This window comes from Mus musculus, chromosome 17 (genome assembly GCF_000001635.26).
Source record: "Mus musculus strain C57BL/6J chromosome 17, GRCm38.p6 C57BL/6J".
Taxonomy (NCBI): domain Eukaryota; kingdom Metazoa; phylum Chordata; class Mammalia; order Rodentia; family Muridae; genus Mus; species Mus musculus.
The window spans coordinates 47,577,754-47,598,315 of NC_000083.6; the positions used below are offsets into that span (position 1 = coordinate 47,577,754).

General features: G+C 48.4%; 1 protein-coding gene across 6 annotated transcripts in view; it reads left to right on the plus strand.

Annotated features, from left to right (window-relative positions):
* Positions 1–20,562, plus strand: part of Ccnd3 (cyclin D3) — a 94,639-nt gene that overhangs the window by 72,703 nt on the left and 1,374 nt on the right. Inside the window, exons 2-6 of one of the 6 annotated variants that reach the window (NM_001081636.1) lie at positions 956–1,020; positions 15,856–16,099; positions 16,981–17,196; positions 19,667–19,826; positions 20,250–20,386. In NM_001081636.1, coding sequence (NP_001075105.1) covers positions 15,902–16,099; positions 16,981–17,196; positions 19,667–19,826; positions 20,250–20,386 — 711 coding nt within the window. In that variant the 5' untranslated portion in view covers positions 956–1,020; positions 15,856–15,901. Of the gene's footprint in view, positions 1–955; positions 1,021–15,713; positions 16,100–16,542; positions 16,653–16,980; positions 17,197–18,320; positions 18,463–19,666; positions 19,827–20,249; positions 20,387–20,562 lie in introns of those variants that run through there. The other 5 variants (NM_001081635.1, NM_007632.2, XM_006523552.2 and 2 more) reach the window with 5 other exon arrangements.

Below are 20,562 nucleotides of genomic sequence, written 5' to 3' on the forward strand. Positions count from 1 at the left end.
CACACACACACAGCTGGTCATGGTGGCACTTGGGAGGAATGAGATCAGGAGTGTTTAGGGTCATCCTTGTTTGTGTAGTTTGAGGCTAGCCTGTGCTACGTAAGACCTTCTTTACAACACAGAGAGGTGATGGAGCCTCTTGTCCTTTGTGTTGCTTGAGGCACAGAAATATCTTAGGTTTAATGGGGTCTCAATAAATCTTGTAGAAGGAGTCTGAGAATGAATAAAACACACCCCCTGGAGGAGTTGCTTGCAGAGGCTAGTGAGTTAATTAAATAATTAACTAGAGACGGGGTCTCATTGTGCAGCCTTGGCTGGCCTGAAACTTGCTGTGTAGACCAGACCGACCACGAACTCACAGAGACCTATCTGCTTCCTCCTAAGTACTGGAATGAAGAGCAAGAACCACCATGTCTTCCTCCCTTTCAATTTAAATTACAAATGTATTTCTCTGTGTATGTGTGTGGGTTTACAGTTAGTACAGCATAGTGTAGTGTGAAGGTCAAAGGAGACACACCTGTAGGGCTCTCATCTTCCACCATATGAGTTACAGGGATTGAACTCGGGTCATTAGGCTTGGCTGCGAGTCCTTTTACCCACTTGGCCATCTTGACCAGCCTGGATTTTTAGCTTCCCATTGGCACAGTGCTACTGGTTAGTGCTGTAACACGCTAATAATTCATTTTAAATTGGAAAACAGATAACCCACAAAAACTTACGATATAAGGGAACTTTAAGTTAGACTTTGCAACCAGATAAAAAGACCGTCTATGTGGGGAATCACCTGAGCATCCATCTTGAGGCTCTTTCCACAAGCTAGCCAGTTTTGCAGCTCTTCCTATCCCCACAGAATAAGTTCTAAATCTTTGAGGACAGAGAGGATTTATTTATAGGGAACGAGGGGGATCATTTAGAACGGCTGTTAACTTGCTGTCTCTGATCTTTCATCCTGCAGCCCTGAAATGCTCTGGAAGCTATGGACCAGCAAGACCTTCCAGAAGAGAGAGAATGATGGCAGTGGTGAGCGATAAGGCCCTAGGTAGGCTAAAGTGCCACGGACAAGATAGCATTGAATTGGGCATCTGTGGCTGGCTGACTTATAAATTGACCTGATAAGCAGGTCCTTGGACTGGGATGAAAGAGGTGTCACTGAGAGATTAATCTGATGGCCTTGGGCTACCCGTCCCCGGATCTTTCTGGGAGCAGTGTGAAGATGGGGTGCTTTTAGAAAGTTTTATGTTACCAACGGGGCCCAACCTTTCAATCTTGGATTTTAAAAACCCCATTGAAACCCCTTTGCCACAGGAATGGCATGTAGCTTTCTTAGAGTTTATCTTTCCTTACACATAAGAATTCAGAGCCTTAGGGAGATGGCTCAGTGGGTAAGGGCACTGCCCCCAAGCCAGAGGACCTGAGTTCGAGTCCCTGGGACCTGCAATAGTGGAAGATTCCTATAAGTTGCTCTGTCACCTTCACCAGAACATTGTGATGTGTGTGGCATGCCCTATAAGTAAATACATAATAAAAACATTTTAAAAAAAGAAATAAAAACGCTTACTGGTAAGTTATTTATTAAGTGTTAAATGCAGTTTTGCTGGGGAGCTGCTCTCTCCTGAGTTCACTGGCCCCAAGGAAGGAGCCCAGAAAAGTTGCCATGGTAAGAGAGAGAGGAGAGGGGAAGAGAAAGAAAGAGTACATGCTGAGAGAGAGAGAGAGAGAGAGAGAGAGAGAGAGAGAGAGGCAGAGGAAAGTTCAGTGTTGGGGCAGGGGGGTGTGCCAGGGTTAGGGAAGGACTGAGGGATGCTGGGAGAACGTGGAGACCAGGTCTGCTTTGATATATAAATATGCATCTCAGTCCCTAGTCCCAAGGTCCAAAACCAAACCTCTACTTATTTTTCTTGGAGAAGCCATTATTTATATATTACAATAATTAGGGTTATATCATGGACCAGAATCCAAAAATATGTACTCTTCTAACATAGGATATAAAGACTTCAAATACATACCGGGTTTACATGGGGCATGAGCAGGTTGTGGGATCAGATTCTTTTTTTTTTTTTTTTTTTTTTTTTTTTTGGTTTTTCGAGACAGGGTTTCTCTGTGTAGCCCTGGCTGTCCTGGAACTCACTCTGTCGACCAGGCTGGTCTCGAACTCAGAAATCTGCCTGCCTCTGCCTCCCGAGTGCTGAGATTAAAGGCGTGCGCCACCACACCTGACTTTGGGATCAGATTTTTAATGTCACCTCTTTTTCTTTTCTTTTCTTTCTTTTTTTTTTTTTTTTTTTTGATTTTTCGAGATAGGGTTTCTCTGTATAGCCCTGGCTGTCCTGGAACTCACTCTGTAGACCAGGCTGGCCTCAAACTCAGAAATCCACCTGCTTCTGCCTCCCAAGTGCTATGATTAAATGTGTTTGCCACCACCGCCCGGCATCACCTCTTTTTCTATACTGTGAAGGAATTCACTTGGTGGCAGACTTTTGAGATCTCTGCAGTGTCTGGCAGGCTCTGGTGATGCACCTGTGTAGTAATCCCAGCACTTGGGTAGAAGCAGGAGGGTTGAGAGCTCACTGAATTGCCAGAGATCCTGTTTCAAACAGGCAAGCAGAAGTCTGGATGGACACACACAGGAGGAGTAGGACCTGTCCCCACCAGGCAGCAACCATGTCAGGAAATCAAAGCAAGGAAGAAATCCAAGATGGTACCAGAGCAGACCTGATGTGATCTTCTCCTTTCCTGGGACATTGGTCTCAGGGGACACCTGAGGTGCTGACCACATTTACCCACTAGATCAGCAGAGTGAGAGTTCTCAGGAGAGTCTGGCTTCAGCTCAGCATGCACTAGTTTTTTTAATTTTGTAGTGACTTTTGAACAGAGAGTGAGTGGGAGAGATTTAAAGTAAGTGTGTGTGTGTGTGTGTGTATGTGTAATGTTGGTGGGTTTTTTTTTTTTTTTTTTTTTTTTTTTTGGTTTTGTTTTTCAAGACAGGGTTTCCTATGTAGCCCTAGCTGTCCTGGAAATCTCTATAGATCAGGCTGGCCTCGAACTCAGAGATCTGCTCCCCTCTGCCTCCCTATTACTGGGATTAAAGGTGTGCCTGGCATATATATATATATATATGTGTGTGTGTGTGTATATATATGTGTGTATATATATATATATATATGTGTGTGTGTGTGTATGTGTGTGTATATATATATGTTTGTTTTGTGTGTAAGCACACCTACATACACACTTGGTTGCCAGAAGACAACCTTCAGAAGTTCTTTTTCTCCTACAATATAGATCTTGAGAAGCAAACACAGGCTGTCGGAATTGGCGGCAAGCACTTTTATGACATGAGTGAATTTGATGGTTTTCAAATGGCCTTGGGCTGGGGAAGGGTGCAGGGGGCGTGATCTAGGACCTGTGAGATGACTCAGGAGATAAAGTGCTTTCTGAGAAGGCCTGATGACCTGAATTTGACCGCTGGGTCCCACTTTAAAGAGAAAACAGACACCACTAAGTTGTTCTCTGACCACTATAGACACACACACACACACACACACACACACACACACACACACACACACAAGGCATTTGTGCACCCTGCCTTTCCCCATTCATATTGAATGTGAATACACATTCAACAGTAATTAATTAACTTTTAAAACTCTTTTAACTAGCCGGGCGTGGTGGCACACGCCTTTAATCCCAGCACTTGGGAGGCAGAGGCAGGCAGATTTCTGAGTTCAGGCCAGCCTGGTCTACAGAGTGAGTTCCAGGACAGCCCGGGCTATACAGAGAAACCCTGTCTTGAAAAACCAAAAAACAAAACCAAAAACAAAACAAAACAAAAACTCTTTTAAGATAGACCAGGTATAGTGAACATCTTTAATCCCAGTATTTGGGAGGCAGAGGCAGGCAGATCTCCAGGACAACCAGGGCTACACAGAGAAATCCTGTCTTGAAAACAACAACAAAAAAATTAAACAAAACAACCCCTCCCCCCCCCAAAAAAAAACAAAACTGGCCTTTGTGTGTGTGTGTGTTTGTGGTGTATGTGTGTGTACATGTTTGGGTGTATAGCTGTGTAAAGACTCATGTGAGTATTCAGCCTGTGCAGCTTAGACATTGAGGACAGAGTCTTCCTCTCTGACCCTTCATTTTGGTTTTTGAGACAGGGTATTTCCCTGAACTTGGAGCTCATGGATAGGATAGACTGGCTGGTCAGCGAGATCCTAGGTGTTGGACCCTCAAGGAGCTGAAGCTGCAGGTGGTTGATAGCCATCTGATCTGATGGGCGCTGGGACATGAACTCTGGTCTACTGGAAGAAAACTACATAATGTTAACTACTGAGCATTCTCTCTAGCCCTTGACCTACTTACTTAATTTCCTTCCTTCTTTTTTTTTTCCTTCCTTTTCCTTCCTTCCTTCCTTCCTTCCTTCCTTCCTTCCTTCCTTCCTTCCCTCCCTCCCTCCCTCCCTCCCTCCCCCCTCTCTCTTTCTTTCTTCCTTTCTTCCTTTCTTTCTTTCTTTCTTTCTTTCTTTCTTTCTTTCTTTCTTTCTTTCTTTCTTTCTTTCTTTCTTTCTTTCTTTCTTTCTTTCTTTCTTGAGACAGGGTTTCTCTGTGTAGCCCGTGGCTGTCCTGGAACTCACTCTGTAGACCAGGCTGGCCTCGAACTCAGAAATCTGCCTGCCTCTGCCTCCTGAGTGCTGGGATTAAAGGCGTGGGCCACCACTGCCCACTGTCCTGCTTCTCCCTTTCTTTCTTCTTCTTCTTCTTCTTTTTTTTTTTTTTTTTTTTTTTTTTTTTTTTTTTTTTTGGTTTTTCGAGACAGGGTTTTTCTGTGTATCCCTGGCTGTCCTGGCACTCACTTTGTAGACCAGGCTGGCCTCGAACTCAGAAATCCGCCTGCCTCTGCCTCCCGAGTGCTGGGATTAAAGGTGTGCGCCACCATGCCCGGCTCTCCCTTTCTTTCTATTTAAAAGATGTTTATTTTACTTTATTTTAAGACAGGGTCGCACTGTGTAGCAGAGAGAGGTCTCAGTATGTAGCTCTGGATGGATGGCCCTCAATAGGTAGAACAGACTGGCCTCAAACTCACAGAGCTCCTTCTGCCTCTGGCTCTTGAGTCCTGGGGTCAAGGGCATGTACTGCCACTCTAACATATTTTTACCTACATGTAGAGGTCTGTGTCTGCATGTGGATAGGTGCACATTAGTAGGTGCCAGACGAGTTAGATCCCCTGGAGCTGGAGTTATAAGCGGCTGTGAGCCACTTGAACTCAGATCCTCCGGGAGACTAGCATAGGCTCTTTACTGATGAGTTATCTCTCCAGACCCACGACCTTGAATCTCTGAACGCTCTGCCTCTACCTCTGAAGTGCCAGGATTCAGTGAGTTCACATACATCACACTTGATCATATATATTGCGCTGGGAATCTACCTCAGCTTCCTTCACCATGGGCATGTGCTCATCAACTGAACTACGTGCTCAGCCTTAAAATGATCACCAGTTAATTATTAACATGACTTTTATTATTTTGATTGTGTGTGTGTGTGTGTGTGCAAATGAATATAGGTGCCTTGGCAGGAGATGTTGGAGTTTTCTGGTGCTAGAGTTAACAGGTAGTTGTGAACTACTTGGTTGTGTGGGTGCTAGAAATCAAACTCTGGAAGGCCACTAAGCCATTTCCTCAGGCCCCCAAACCTCCATGTTTGTTTGTTTGCTTGTTTGTTTTGAGACATGGTCTTACTATGTAGCCTGCCTTGGTTGGCCTGGAACTTACTATATAGACCAGGCTGGCCACAAACTCACAGAGATCCATCTGCTTCTGCCTCCCGAGGGCTGGGATTAAAGGCGTATACTACCACATACATCCCAAAATACATATAAAAATTAATAGAGCTAGTTGAGAAGTCTCTCCTCTCGTGATAGTCTCTGATTTGGGGATGACACCTTTCTTGAATATTTGTATCAACCTATTTGCTGCAGTGTAGGTGAAGGCTAGCCCAGTGTGTAGATGAAGTCTAGCCCAGTGTGTAAATGAAGGCTAGCCTGGTGTGTAGGTGAAGGCTAGCCCTGTGTGTAGGTGATAGAATTGAACTTTTACTTGAAGAGTGAAAGTGATTTAAACAATGAGGAAGCGGTAATGCTTTACTCCTCACAGAAAGTCCAGAGGTAGCCTCAGGACTGGTTCAGTAGCTTAGCAGTGTCACTCAGGCGAGGGATTCATTCAGATAATCCACTAGGCCCCTTTCTTCATTGCAGAGATGGCAGAGGTGGCCCCAGCATCATAGTAGAGTGGTTACGGGCATAGCTTTGTGGTAGCATTTTTCTGTGATCCCTTTGGTTGGGAAGCTGAGGCAAGAACATTGCCAGCCTAGGCTACATGGTGAGAATCTGGTCAGGCAGGGCACACAGCAGAGTCCTGTCTGAGAAGGGTCAAAACAAAACAAAAGCGCAGGGCATATAAAACAGACCTTGTTTGCTAGAGCGTTTGCCTAGTTGCCCACCCTGTAGGAAGCCCTGGGTTCCCTCCCTAGCAGCTCACGAGCTGAGCATAGTGCTACACACTATAGTGTTCCACCATTCCTGCACTGGGGAGGTAGAGGCAAGAAGATCAGGAGTTCCAGGCCCAATCAAGTTTAAGTCTAGCCTGAGGTCCATGATTCCCTGCCTCTAAGAGAGATTTGAGGTTATCCTCAACTGTACATCACATGAGAGGCTAGCTTGGGCTACGTGAGCCACTATCTGAAGAAAAAAAGAGCTAGGAAGATAGCTCAGTGAGATGGTTCAGCAAGTAAAAATGCATGGTGGACAAGCTTAAAAACCTCTGCTCCGGGGCTGGAGAGATGGCTCAGTGAGTAAGAGCACTGACTGCTCTTCCGAAGGTCCTGAGTTCAAATCCCAGCAACCACATGGTGGCTCACAACCACCCGTAATGAGATCTGACGCCCTCTTCCACACAATAAATAAATCTTTACAAATAAACAAACAAACAAAAACCCCTCTGCTTGGTCCTGGATCCTACTGTGGAAGATGAGGGACACACCAGGAGGTTGTCCACAGGTGCAAACACACACATATGCACACCCAATGTAATTGGAACATTTCAAATATATCTGAGCATGGTGGTAAAGTGCCTTTAATCCCAGCACTCAGGAGGCAAAGGCGGGGCGATCTGTGTGAGTTTGAGGCTAGCCTGGTCTACATAGTGAGTTCCAGGACAGCCAGGGCTACACAGCAGTGAGGCCCTGTCTACAAATAAATAGACAGACAGATAAATAAATAAGCGATAAAGTATAACAGATCAGTTACACAGTAAGGCGTATAACAGATCAGTAGTGTTACACAGTAAGGCCTGACTGATAGATAGACCGGCATACAGAATGATAAAATATAATGGGGCTTGTAAGATGACACAGCAGGTAGAGGTGCTTGCTGCCAAGATCTTCAGAACCTATGTAATGAAAAAAGAGAACTAACTCTCTCAAGTTGTCTGCTGACTTCTACGTACATATGCATGGCATACACACGCATGCGGAAACACATACACATTTAAAATGAAATAAACCAGTTATAATGGGGAGCTAGCTATAGCTCAGTAGGTAGAGTGCCTGTGTAACCTGTAGGATACCCTGGGTTCAGTCCACAGCATTGTATAAACTGGTCAAAAGATGATCATGGTTGTAATCCTCGAATTCAGGAGATAGAGTTAAAGAGAAGTTGGATGCCGTCTTCATCTACAAAGTGAGTAAGAGGCTAGCCTGGGCTGCATGAGACCTTATCTGAAATATAGTAATGGATATTGCTATCTCAGTTTTTCAGTAGGCACAAGGTTGTATATTCCTGCTGTCTCAGAGCCTCAGAGACAGAAACAGGATGGACATAAGTTTAGACCAGACGTATTCACTGTGAATTCTAGGCCAGGTAGACCTAGCAAGAGTTGCCTTAGAAACATCAACAAAACAGCAGCAGCAGCTTTTCATGAAACAGATTCCAGTCTGATGTACACACACATATCAAACCGAGCGGCTATTTGTTCAATTCTTTTTTGTTGTTGTTGTTGTTGTTGTTTGTTTTTTGTTTTTTTGAGACAGGGTTTCTCTGTGTAGCCCTGGCTGACCTGGAACACACTTTGTAGACCAGGTAGGCCTCGAACTCAGAAATCCACCTGCCTCTGCCTCCCAAGTGCTGGGATTAAAGGCGTGCACCACCACGCCCGGCTCTATTTGTTCAATTCTTGAGCATGAGGCTAGCTCTATCAGGAGAGTTCTGACCTAGAGGGGCATGGGACTTGTCATTTCAGAGTGTGGCAGCCTCCTTCTGAGTACCAGGTACCTGGATTGCTTAGTGGCTTGTTCTATCGGAAGCTATTGTACCTGCCCACAGCAAGGTGGAAGTGTCTAAGAACTGAACCGATCCTGAGTCTGCCTACAGAAGCCTTCAACCAATGGCAGCTGAGAATGTGGAGACAAACATCTTGCCTCATTGTGCCTCAGCTACAATCATGATACAGACAGTTGTAAGCTGCCATGTGGTTGTGGGAATCGAACCTGGGTCCTCTGGAAGAGTAGTCAGTGCTCTTAACTGCTGAGCCATCTCTCGAGCCCTTGCCCAGCCTTTTTTCTTAAAATTGTATTTTTAAAATTTATTTTCTGTACACAGGTGTGTGAGTGTGAACATGTGGATCCTAGGGGTTGAAATCAATTTGCCGGGGTTTGTATGGTGCCTTCTCACCAGCTTTAGAGTTTCTTGATTACTAGGGAAACCTTCCTGGAAGCAGGATGCTACTCAGTATTTTGATCACTCATAAGACATTTCATTGTGAAGTGGAAAGAAAACCTTCGTATGTTGTTTTGTCTTGTTTGTTTAATATTATATTCTACAGAACATTATATACAGATGTCATAAGGACAATAAGGACATAGTTTATTATTTATTTACTTATTTTTGAGAAAGGGTCTCACTAAGTAGCCCTGCCTGGCCTGGAACTCACTATGTAGTCTAGGTTGGACTTGAACTCACAGAGAGCCACCCACCTCTGCTTCTGGAATGCAGGGACTAAAGCCATGAGCTACCATGCCTAGCCAGATTGTAGTTTTGTTTGTTTTTGTTTTGTTTTTCAAGACAGGGTTTCTCTGGGTAGCTTTGGCTACCCTAGAACTCACTCTGTAGCCCAGGCTAGCCCCAAACTCACAGAGGTCCATCCATCTCTGCCTCCTGAGTGCTGGGATTAAAGGCATGCATCATCACACCAGCTGAGTCTTTTTTTGTTAGGAAAATCTCCAAGTTGTCTATCCTTGAGCTTTGTGGTATTCTTTTCCTGAGACTGGGTCTCATGTAGCCCAGGCTGGCTTCAAACTCAGCGGATAGCTGAAGATGCTCTTGAGCTTAAAACTCAGCTTCTTTATTTTCTTTATTTACTTACTTTTATTTTGAGGCAGAGTTTCTCTGGTGTAGCCCTGGCTGACCTAGGACTCTATTTGTAGCCCAGGCTGGCCTTGATCTCACAGAGATCTGCCTGCCTCTGTCTCCTGAGTGCTGGGCTGAAAGGTGTGTACTGTTGCACCAGGCTAGCGGCTTTTTTTTTTAAAAAAAAGATTTATTTTATTTATGTATATGAGCACATTGTTGCTGACACACCAGAAGAGGGCATCAGATCCAGTTATAGTCTGCTGTGAGCCACCATGTGGTTGCTGGGAATTGAACTCATGACCTCTAGAAGAGCAGACAGTGCTCTTAACCATTGAGCCATCTCTCTTCAGCATGGCCTTTTTTTCTTTTCCTCTTTCTTTTTCTTTTCTTTTCTTTTCTTTTCTTTTTCTTTTTCTTTTTCTTTTCTTTTTAAAGGCTTAATAACTATTCTTTTTTTTCTTTTCTTTTGGAGACAAGGTCTCATTTTTAGCTTAAGTTGGCCAGGAATTCACTCCATAGCCTAGGCTGACCTTGAACTTGGGGAGATTCTCAAATTGGGATTCCAGGTCTGTGCTACCAGGCCCAGCTTATACAATTGTGTTTATTTCTCAATTTAAAAAAAATCCATTTTTATTTTATGCGCTGGGGTATTTTGCCTGCATGTATTTATGTGTACACGCATGCCTGGTGCCTGCGGAGGCCAGAATGAGCCTCAGAGCCCCTAGAAATAAAGTTACAAATAGCTGCACAGGTGCTGGGAAGTGAACCTGGGGCCTCTGCAGATAGCAGCAACTGCTTTTAATCGCAGAACACTCTTTCTAGCCTTTAATTTCTCAATTGAGGTAAATGTTATTAAAAGTTATAAAAATGGGCCATAAAGGGTATGTGTTCTTGGCATACAAGAAGCCCAGGGTTCAGCCTCAGCCACTATTATTATGTTGATAGTTGTAAATACCCATACACGAGGACAAATTTGGCTTTTACAAAGCCAAGCCATAATCAGTTGGACAGTGGTGGCGCATGCCTTTAATCCCAGCACTTGGGAGGCAGAGGCAGGCAGATTTTTGAGTTCGAGGCCAGCCTGGTCTACAGAGTGAGTTCCAGGAAAGCCACGGACTACACAGAGAAACCCTGTCTCAAGAAAACAAAACAAACATCCATAATCACAACTCAACTACCTGGGCACCCACCCCCCTGCATCCCTGCCTCCCCTGCCCCTCCACACACACACTGTGGCTCTGGGGATTGAACCTAGGGACTAAATGAATTCCGAATAAGTGCTTTCCCAGTGAGCTACCTCCAGCTCAGAGAAGAGTGTGTGAGAGAGTGGAGAGGGTAATTGTTAGTATATAAGTAACCTTTTTGCTTTTGCTTTTTTTTTTTTTTTTTTTTGAGGCCGAATCTCACTATTCAGTAGTCCAGGCTGTCCTTGAACCTGCAGCAATCCTCCTGCCTCAGGAGGATGAATGTTACGATTACAGGTGTGGGCTACCACAATTGGTTTAGAAACTACCACATTTGCATGTTCCCTTTGCCCCGGATACCGTGCAAGATACTTTAGGCCCTTTGGTCATCAAAACATCCCGGTAGGGTACGGACTTTGTTATTACCCAACTGGATGAAAAGAAAAACAGACACGAGAGAACCAGTAGGTTTCAAACTCACTCCAGAGTGGCCTCATTCCGGTGTTGTGTCCACCTTCCTATTTAGGGGTGGTATCTCCTCATCTTAATCCCCTACCTGGTTTCTCTCTCTCTCTCTCTCTCTCTCTCTCTCTCTCTCTCTCTCTCTCTCTCTCACACCTCACACACACACACACACACACACACACACACACACACACACACAGTGGGTCTGAGAGTAAGGGTGAGGTGAAGGCCCTCACCTGTCACTCTGTTCCCCTTCTGGGTCTCAGTTGGAGAGATTCCAATGATAAAGAGGTGAGGGAGTGGTAGGAGGAAGGACGCTCAGAGTCCTTCATCCTCTGGCCTTTCCTTAGGGCTTGTGACAATTACATTCCAGCTGTCCTCTAATTTACCATTTCATTGAGTAACTTTGTAATTGGATGCACCTGGCTTGAAGCACTTTGATTTATTCCCCCTGGTTATGGGGAGTGTGAGCTGGGCTGGCTCTTTCTTTCCCTGTCTCTTTGTCTCTCTCCTCCTCCACTCCCCTCTCCTCCTCCTCCTCCTCCTCCTCCTCCTCCTCCTCCTCCTCCTCCTCCTTCTTCTTCTTCTTATTCTCTCTCTCTCTCTCTCTCTCTCTCTCTCTCTCCCACCGCTCTTGCTTGTTTGTTTGTTTTTTGGTAGTTGTTTGTTTTGTTGTTGTTGTTTTGTTTTTGAGGCAGTCTCACCTAGCCCAGGCTGGCCCTGAATGGCTGCCCACCTTGCTTCCACCTTCTAAGTGTTGAGATTCCCAGTGTGTGTGTGACTCCTCCAAGTTTTGCCCAGTTTTTTATGCAGTGCTGGGAATTGAACTTAGAGCTTCTTGCATCTTAGCCTAACACTACCAACTGAGCCTCATTCTCAGCCCCTTTTTTGTTGCTTTGTTCTGTTCTTCGAAGGGCAGTGATGGTGAAGCCGGATAAGCAGACCTCTCTGGAGTTCTCCCGGGGAGGCCTCCTGCTCCCTCAGCAACCACCCTTCATGTAGCTGGCCAGCTCCTTGGCCCTGAAGGCCCAGGACAGTGGGGCTGTTGACCAGTTATCCAAGAAACCTTCTAGGACTCAACTGTCTCTCTCTCTGGGTGCCCTTTCTCAGTAGGTCAATGAGGAATAGATCAATATACATCCTTGGGACAGCACAAGAGGCAATGGAATGAAGTGGTCAAGAGTTGGTACTGACTGCTGCTTTCAGATCTCTGTGGCTCAGCACCGCCCCTGCGCCTTTGAGTTCTAACTCAGTGTGCTTAATTTTTTGTTTCCTTCATTCTGTCTTCCAAATTCTTGAGCATGTTTGCCCCGGCACTCTGGGATTTCACCCTGTTTGTTATTCTGAAGACACTCTCATCCTTTTCTATTCCCATCGGTGCATATTTCCATTTATCGGTGTTATGATTGTGAATGTCAGCTTCAGAAGGACTGCACCAGGCCAAACAGTTCCACCTGAGGTTTATTAGGAGAGAGAGTGGCAAGGTGGTGGCGGAAAGAGGCGGGGGGAGAGAGACAGAGAGAGAGAGAGAGAGAGAGAGAGAGAGAGAGAGAGAGAGAGAGAGAGAGAGAGAGAGAGAGAGAGAGAGAGAGAGAGAGAGAGAGAGAGAGATATTGAGTTTAGGGGGCCTTTCTTTATATAAGGATGATGACGTAATCACAGGTAAAGATAGGAGCTGAACCAAGTGGATTCTGGGAATATGGTGGCTGTTGTCTTGGCAACAGGTGTTTGGGGTCCTGCCTATGTGATGTCACGGGTTTTGGAGGTCCTGATACCAACAGTCTCTCTCTCTCTCTCTCTCTCTCTGTCTCTCTCCCCCCGCCTCTTTCCGCCACCACCTTGCCACTCTCTCTCCTAATAAACCTCAGGTGGAACTGTTTGGCCTGGTGCAGTCCTTCTGAAGCTGACATTCACAAACAGTTGGCAACAGGAGGTCCTGATACTAACACAAAAGGCAAGGCTTTCTCTCCTCCTCAGTTCATCTCTCTTCCTGGAAGCTTTCTTCCCTGTTTGTTTGTTTGTTTCCCAAACTCTAATAAAATGGTCTTCAAGCTTATTAAAACAAAAAGAAGCCATGGGGGTTAGAAAGGTAGCTCAATGGTAGAGCGTACCTACCTAATATGACCAGCATCGATTTCTCCTGATGTCCACCCATGCAAGGGCATCAACTCTGGAGCTAAACCAGACTGCAGCCTGCTTTTACCAACTCCGAGCTATGTGACCTCTCCGTGGTCACTTAGCCATCCATGGTGAGTATTAGCACCCAGCCCCTATTACACAGGGCAAAAATAATATACTTTCTGTAAGGCTGTTGTGAAGATAAAATGATTTATTACCTCTCAGATATGTTCAGTTCTTGGACATGGTATGTGTACATGAAGACCTGTTACTGTTGTTGGTACTCACAGCCAGTTGTTGTGTCCAGAGGATACACAGCTACGCGGGACTTTATCTCTGCCCTTCAGGACAGGAAGTTTGGTGGTGCATTCCTGTAATCTCAATATTTGAGAGGAAGAGGCAGTAGGATTGTTGCAAGCTGGGGGCTATTCTGGTCTACCTAGAGTCAGAGCTACATAGAGTCAGGTCTATAAATGTCAGAGCTACATAGTGAGAACCCGTGTCATAAAACTAACAGAATGTTAGTGTGGGTAAGGCATGCAATTGGGAGGTAAAAGCAGGAAGATCAGATCCAGCCTCAGTTATATACTAAATTCAAAGCTAGCCTGGGTGCCGTAAGACCCTTGTCTCAAAAAGTGTCCCCTCCCTCATTCGTTAAGTGTAAAGCTTGATGTATAAACATGGTGGTACGAATTTGTAATCCCAGCACTTGGGAAACTGAGGCACGAAGCTGGAGAATTCGAGGTCAGCTATAAAATAAGACAAACTGTTTCAACGAGGAGAGAAACCACTGGGGCAGTGACCTTCTGTGACTGAAGCAATCCCATCATGCCTCCTTCCTGTATGAAAAGCCATCCCCATATGTGGATTCTGACCCCTTGCTCAGCGCAAGACTAGTGTGTAGACCAGTGTGTAGACTAGTGTGTAGACCAGTGCATAGTCCAGTGTGTAGACTAGTGTGTAGATGGATCTCACTGCTTATATATTGTCCTGTGCTTTCCTGGGGCTCACTTGGGCTGAGCAGAGAGAGCAGTGTCTTAGTGGTGGGCTTTCTTCTTTCTTTCCCTCCTTTCCTCTTTCCTGCCTTCCTTATTACATCCTTTTTTCCCTTGATTTTTGTTTTTGAGACATAGTCTCATGATATTAGCTCCTCCTGACCTAGAACTCTTATTTAGACTAGGCTGGCTTTGAACTCAAAGAAATCTGCTTGCCTCTGTCTTCAAAGTGCTGGGATTAAAGGGGTGCTCTGTCATGCCTGTCTTCCTTCCTTCCTTCCTTCCTTCCTTCCTTCCTTCCTTCCTTGTTATTTGAGTCATCTGACATGGGTCTGGCTGGCCTGGAATTCTCCATGGGCTATTATCATTTGGTTTGCTTGGTTTTGTGATAAAATCTTATATAGCCCAGGCTGCTCCTGAACTCATTAGGAAGCAGACAGTGACCTTAATCTTCTGATCGTTTCTGGGTTCTGCAGTGCTGGGGATTGAGCCCTGGGCTCTGAGCATGCTAAGCAAGAGCTCTACCACCTGAGATATATCTGCAGCCCACCCCCTGCCACCGTGTGTGTGTGTGTGTGTGTGTGTGTGTGTGTGTGTGTGTGTGTGGAGAGAGAGAGAGAGAGAGAGAGAGAGACTCTAGGCAGGCCTTGAATTGTCTGTATAGTGGATAGTGGATCCTGGTGTTAAGCCAACACTTCCCTGGGTCTGAGATTACTGGCTTGCTCCACCACAGCCAGCACCAAATGGCTTTTTATATGCTGATTTTGACCAACACTGCTCACACCTCCGTTGGTGCAACGCAGTGTCCCATTCAGCAGACCTGAGAAACTGCATTTCTTCTTTTGCTTTTTATTTTCGTTGTGTATGTGCATGAAGGTGTGTGCGCACATGCTACATACAGCCTTGGTGTAGAAGTCAGAGGACAGCTTATGGGAGTTGCTCTCTTCTCTTCCATCATGTGGGTCCCAGGGATCACACTCAGGTTGCCAGACTTGATGCCAGGATAGTTTACCCTCTGAGCCATTGAATCGGACAGAAACTACATGCTCCCAGATGCTGCTGCAGATCTGCGCAATTCGTTAAAGTAGACGAGATTCTAAGTCAAGTTTCCCGACGGACCAACAATGAGATCTTTGCAGCTACTATTGTGCCTCAGTATCATGGTCTGCAAAATAAAGCCCAACTCGAGGCCATTCCTAGAAGCCACTTTAGGGTAGGAGTGACCCAACTATGTACAAAGTTATGACCACATTCCCTAGAGCAATGAAATATGACGTATACACGAAGGAATAACTTTTGGCGCCTAGTTCTTTCCTGGGTGGCTAGAATCGCGACGGGGCCCATTGATGGGGAAGAGGGCACCCTTCCAGAAAGTTCTCTCTACCCTCTTGGTCAGAAGGGACCCGAGGGCCCGGAAGCGTGCGGGCCGGAGCCCAGCGGACCAATGGGGCTGCGGGGAGGGAGGGAGGGTATAGCGCCCGCCAGCCCTTTCCGACTGCGGCCCCGCCCCTTAGAACGTTGTGACGTAGGAGCATTCCACGGTTGCTACATCGTCGCGAGGGGCGGGGCGCCTGTCAGGGAAGCGGTGCGCGCGGGTGGCGGGCGGGCTGGGGCTTCTCCGCACAGTGCCAGCGCCAGCGCCAGACCCGCCCGCACCCCGCGCTCTCCCTCACGCGCGTCGCTTCTCCTAGGACTCGCTAACCCGCACTCTTGCTCTCACCCGTGAGCCATCGCAGGATGGAGCTGCTGTGTTGCGAGGGCACCCGGCACGCGCCCCGGGCCGGGCCCGACCCGCGGCTGCTTGGGGACCAGCGTGTCCTGCAGAGTTTACTCCGCCTGGAGGAGCGCTACGTGCCGCGAGCCTCCTACTTCCAGTGCGTGCAAAAGGAGATCAAGCCGCACATGCGGAAGATGCTGGCATACTGGATGCTGGAGGTAAGGCCCGAACGGGTCCCCTCTCCTCACCCCACCCCCACCCCCGGCTCTGGGACAAATTGAACTTTCCCTGTCGGATCTTTGCGATCCCGACCACAATCTGCAAGATGCTTTGGCGGCCCAGACTACTGGGGCCTGGCCTTTTCACACAGGCGCCCTAAGCAGCTGCCTGCGTTCTGTCCCTTTCCTTTCCCCAATCCTGATCGGCTTCTTCTGTGATTTCCAGTCACTTGGCACTGTAACTAAACTTCACTTTGGGTCGGGAAAGCGGGCTAAGGGCCACTCTTTCCCCAGTGGCTTTCCTCGGTGTCTCCTGCTTCCTTCTTCACCCGGTGCTCTCTGGAGGGCGCGTTTGGAAAACCCTGGCCTCGGCCGCCTTAGCCCCAGAACTGGTTCCTGTGTCTATCGCGGGGTTCTGGCGGGGGAAACTGGTGGGTGGGGGTGGCGCAGGCTCGGTTCCGGTCCACAGGGAAATGAAAAGTGCGGGAGACCGCGGCAGGAGTTCCCTCCCTTCCCCCTGGGAGTGTGTGTGCAGTGGGTGGCGGTAATGAGGGTAAGGTCCCAATTCTCTCTAGGTGACCCTTCCGTCCCCCTTCCGCTCGCCGTGGGGGAGGGGAGTCTGGAATCCTTCGTGAGCATGGGCTTCTCTTTTACACCCCCTACTCCGGGGTGGGGAAGAGACCATGCAGAGGAAGTGGGGGGGTCACCTTGGGGAGGGCACATCCTCCTCGGTTATTGATACTTGTCGCTCTAAGTTTATCCCTTCTCGGTTTATTTTTTGCTTCGCATTCCACTCTCCCTCCACCCCCCACCCCCACTTCTCCACGCTGCCGTGTTTCACTTGGTCCTTCCCTAGCAATGACTCGTGCGCCCTCCCTCAGGTGTGTGAGGAGCAGCGCTGCGAGGAGGATGTCTTCCCTCTGGCTATGAACTACCTGGATCGCTACCTGTCCTGCGTCCCCACCCGAAAGGCGCAATTGCAGCTTCTAGGTACCGTCTGCCTGTTGCTGGCCTCCAAGCTGCGCGAAACCACGCCCCTGACTATTGAGAAGCTTTGCATCTATACGGACCAGGCTGTGGCTCCATGGCAGTTGCGGGTGCGTGCGGAATCCTCCCCCCCCCCCCCCGCCCCTCCACCAAACATACGATCGCCCTATGTACTAGTAAAAGAAAAGCCAAGCTCACTCCCTCACCCACCAACCCTCCCTTCGCCCCTGGCTGGTATTTTGGGACAAAGGCCTTGTAGTGTGGTCGTGGTGCTTCGGTTGCAAGCTTAAAACTAAATGAATCCCTTTCCTCTGGCCGCAGTGGGGTTCCACTCCTAACTCGCCCCCCCCCCCCCCAATAGCAACAAGTCCAATTGCGGGTCTATACACCAGTACTTTGCCTCTGGGTTTACACAGCCACCGTGAGTTATTTATTGGCAGCAGCAGGGCATGTCTGCACACCCCCACCGGAGTGGAATGTGCTTCACGTGGGGGAGGGGGCTGCCTTGCATGAGCCTTTATCCCCGTGTGGACTTTGTGATGGAAAAGCCTCCCGGAGCTGATTAAAGCCAGGCCCTGCTCGCTGGAAGGAAGCGCTGAGGTGTTTTCATCCCTTTCCCTCCTATCCCCGAAGACACCGCTCTTTTCTAAACCCTCCCTTTCTTGTCTTCCTTCTGAAAAACTCGAGCAGCTGCTCTGGGCCCGTGGAAGAGTTTCTCCCTTTGCTGCTCAGCCAAAGGCCAGAGCCGAGACAGACAGGGAGCTGAGCTGCAGCTGCTTCCGATGTGATAATGATGCCGGTCCCCTGGCCCTCCCACTCAGACCAAGGGCTTTCATAACCCTGTGGGGAGCTGCTGTCACTCCTGTGGTTTGGGAAGTGGCTCCTTGGGGCCTCTTGCTGGGAACTTGGGCTGGGCTCCTCCAGGCGGGGCAAAAAAAAAAAAAAAAAAAAAAAAAAATCGGTTGGGTTCTGCCCTGCCCCGGAGGAGTCTAGGGAGGAGGTGGATCTGCTTGGATCTGGAAGGGAGCTTGAACGTCATCTCCCACAGGGTCTGGGGGAGAGGGTGGGTGAGCTGGCACCTCCCTCCACCTTGTTCTGTGGCTGGCCAAGCCTTCTCTGACCCTGAGAGGAGTCTCTGGGCCCCATCTCCTAGGGAGGAGGGCAGCAGGCAGACTCCTGTGATTGGCTGGCTGGGAAGCTAGGGTACTGGGGCCCCTGACTGCTGTGAGTCGGGGAACTGGATTCCTCTTCCTGTCAAGCAGCTCTCACGGATGGGAGGCCTGAGTTGGGAATCCGGGAGGCCCCACAGCTCTTTGTGATGAATCTAGTTTCCAGAGCCAGGGAGCACGATGTTTTTGAGGGATTGAGGCTGGGAGGTAGGAGACTTACTCTTTGTGAAGAGATTAAGGGTGGTCTACATGGCTGTGTGTGAGGGGAGTTTTTCAGAATAGGCAAAGCCCTCCTTCTCCTGCTCGAGGCCCTGAGCTGAGAGTGGCCTGCGGTCAGAGTTGTGAGGGACTCCAAGAACTCCAGCAGTCTAAATCCACACAGCAGAGCAGAGGCCCCAGAAAGGAGGGGAAAATCCGACCAGAGCGCCTTGAAGGCAGGGATGGGTTGCTGCTGCCAGCTCCTCTGATCTTGGGGTAGGGCTGGGGTTTTTCATGTCATCTGGATACAGGGGAGCGTGCCCACCTAGTGAGGACTCCCACACTCCTGGTTGCCATTGGGGTGCCCCTTTAGAGGCTGGATGCTATTTGGTTATTAGGATAGAGCCCAGGGTGCAAGCTTCAAGCTTCCTTGCCTTACTTCTGGCTCTAGTCCAGGCTGTTTCTGTGGGGTTCTGTAAGAAGCCTGGGGCTGACACCTAGGTCATGGGACAAAGAAGAGGGACAGCTGTCACTGGGGGGGTCCTGGAAGATACTGGGTGGGGCTGACATTTCTACCTCAGTGAGGAGTCAAACCCATGAGTTCCTTCCTGAGATAAAACAATGAAGAAATCCTCCTGTGTGCAACTCGGAAGTGCAGCTCGGGCCAGGGCTAGGAACTTCATATGAGTAGACTGAGGTTGGGGCTCCTAGCCTCCTCCTAAGACCTCTGAATGGTTATGTAGGCTTGGACAGGTTTCTCAGGGGTCATCTGGATTCATCCTGTTTGGCTTGGATGCCCTTGTCTGGAGACAGGACCCACCCGTGATGTCCCACAAAGGGGGGTGTGGGTTGGGTTGGGCAACCTCCTCTTTGAGGAACCTTAGGAGTGGCTTCATGCTCATTTTGTTTAAGAGACCTGGATGCGATGTTGGGGAAGAAGAGATTTCCGAAGCCTGTGGAATTTAGAGTTGGTCTGTTTCAACTCACGCCCGCCTCAGACTCATGGGAGGATTAAGAGGGATTAATTCAGGTCGTTCTAGCACCTAGTAACCATCAATAGATGCTTAAGTGTACGGCCCTAGTTCTTCCCTGCCCCAAACCCGTCATCCCGCGGCAGCAGCCCCTGAAGCCAGAGGCAGAACTGTGACCCTTCTGTCAAATTCTCGGCCCCCTCGGCCGACTGCTGACTCCATGTTCCTTCCCTAACCCCCAGGAGTGGGAGGTGCTGGTCCTGGGGAAGCTCAAGTGGGACCTGGCTGCCGTGATTGCGCACGACTTCCTGGCCTTGATTCTGCACCGCCTGTCTCTGCCCAGTGACCGGCAGGCTTTGGTCAAAAAGCATGCCCAGACCTTTTTGGCCCTCTGTGCTACAGGTAAGAGCCAACCTGGGGGAAATTGTGGGGTTTTTTGGGAAGGATACGTAGTAACAGCCAGGAGATGGTTTCAGTACTCAGACCTGTGTACAGTGATCTGGGAATACTGAATAAAAGTTACTTGCCTAAGGTCTTCATAGCAGGGTTTTGGATATTTTGTTGTTCCTGGTGCCAGGTACACCTTGGGTAGATGGAAAGTTTGTTGTTTGCTCATATCTCAGAGGAGGTCGGGCTGTGGTCTGGTGGGTCAGTGATAGGGTGCATTCCTCAGTCAGATTGCCAACACTGTGAGCACACACCAACCAAACCCCCTCCTCCCTAGGATCTACCTTGTCCCCTTGGCTCAGTGTCACCCCATTCACCACTGGGGGTTCCCAGGATGCAGCCTGGTGTGTTGTAAGATGGCTCCCTTTCTTTTCCCAGATTACACCTTTGCGATGTATCCTCCATCCATGATCGCCACAGGCAGCATTGGGGCAGCCGTGCTAGGCCTAGGCGCCTGCTCTATGTCTGCGGATGAGCTCACAGAGTTGCTGGCCGGGATCACAGGCACTGAAGTGGTAAGTCTCAGCCCCTCGCCCCCCTTCACAAAATTAAAAAAAAAAAAAAAAAAAGCTGTTCCTCTGAATCTCCAGCAGAGGGCACCATCCACCCGGGCCCCCAACTATGATTGTACGCCCTTGCCTGCTTCTCTGGCCTTTTATCTCTGGCTCCAGTCTGGAGAGGAGTGGGTGGG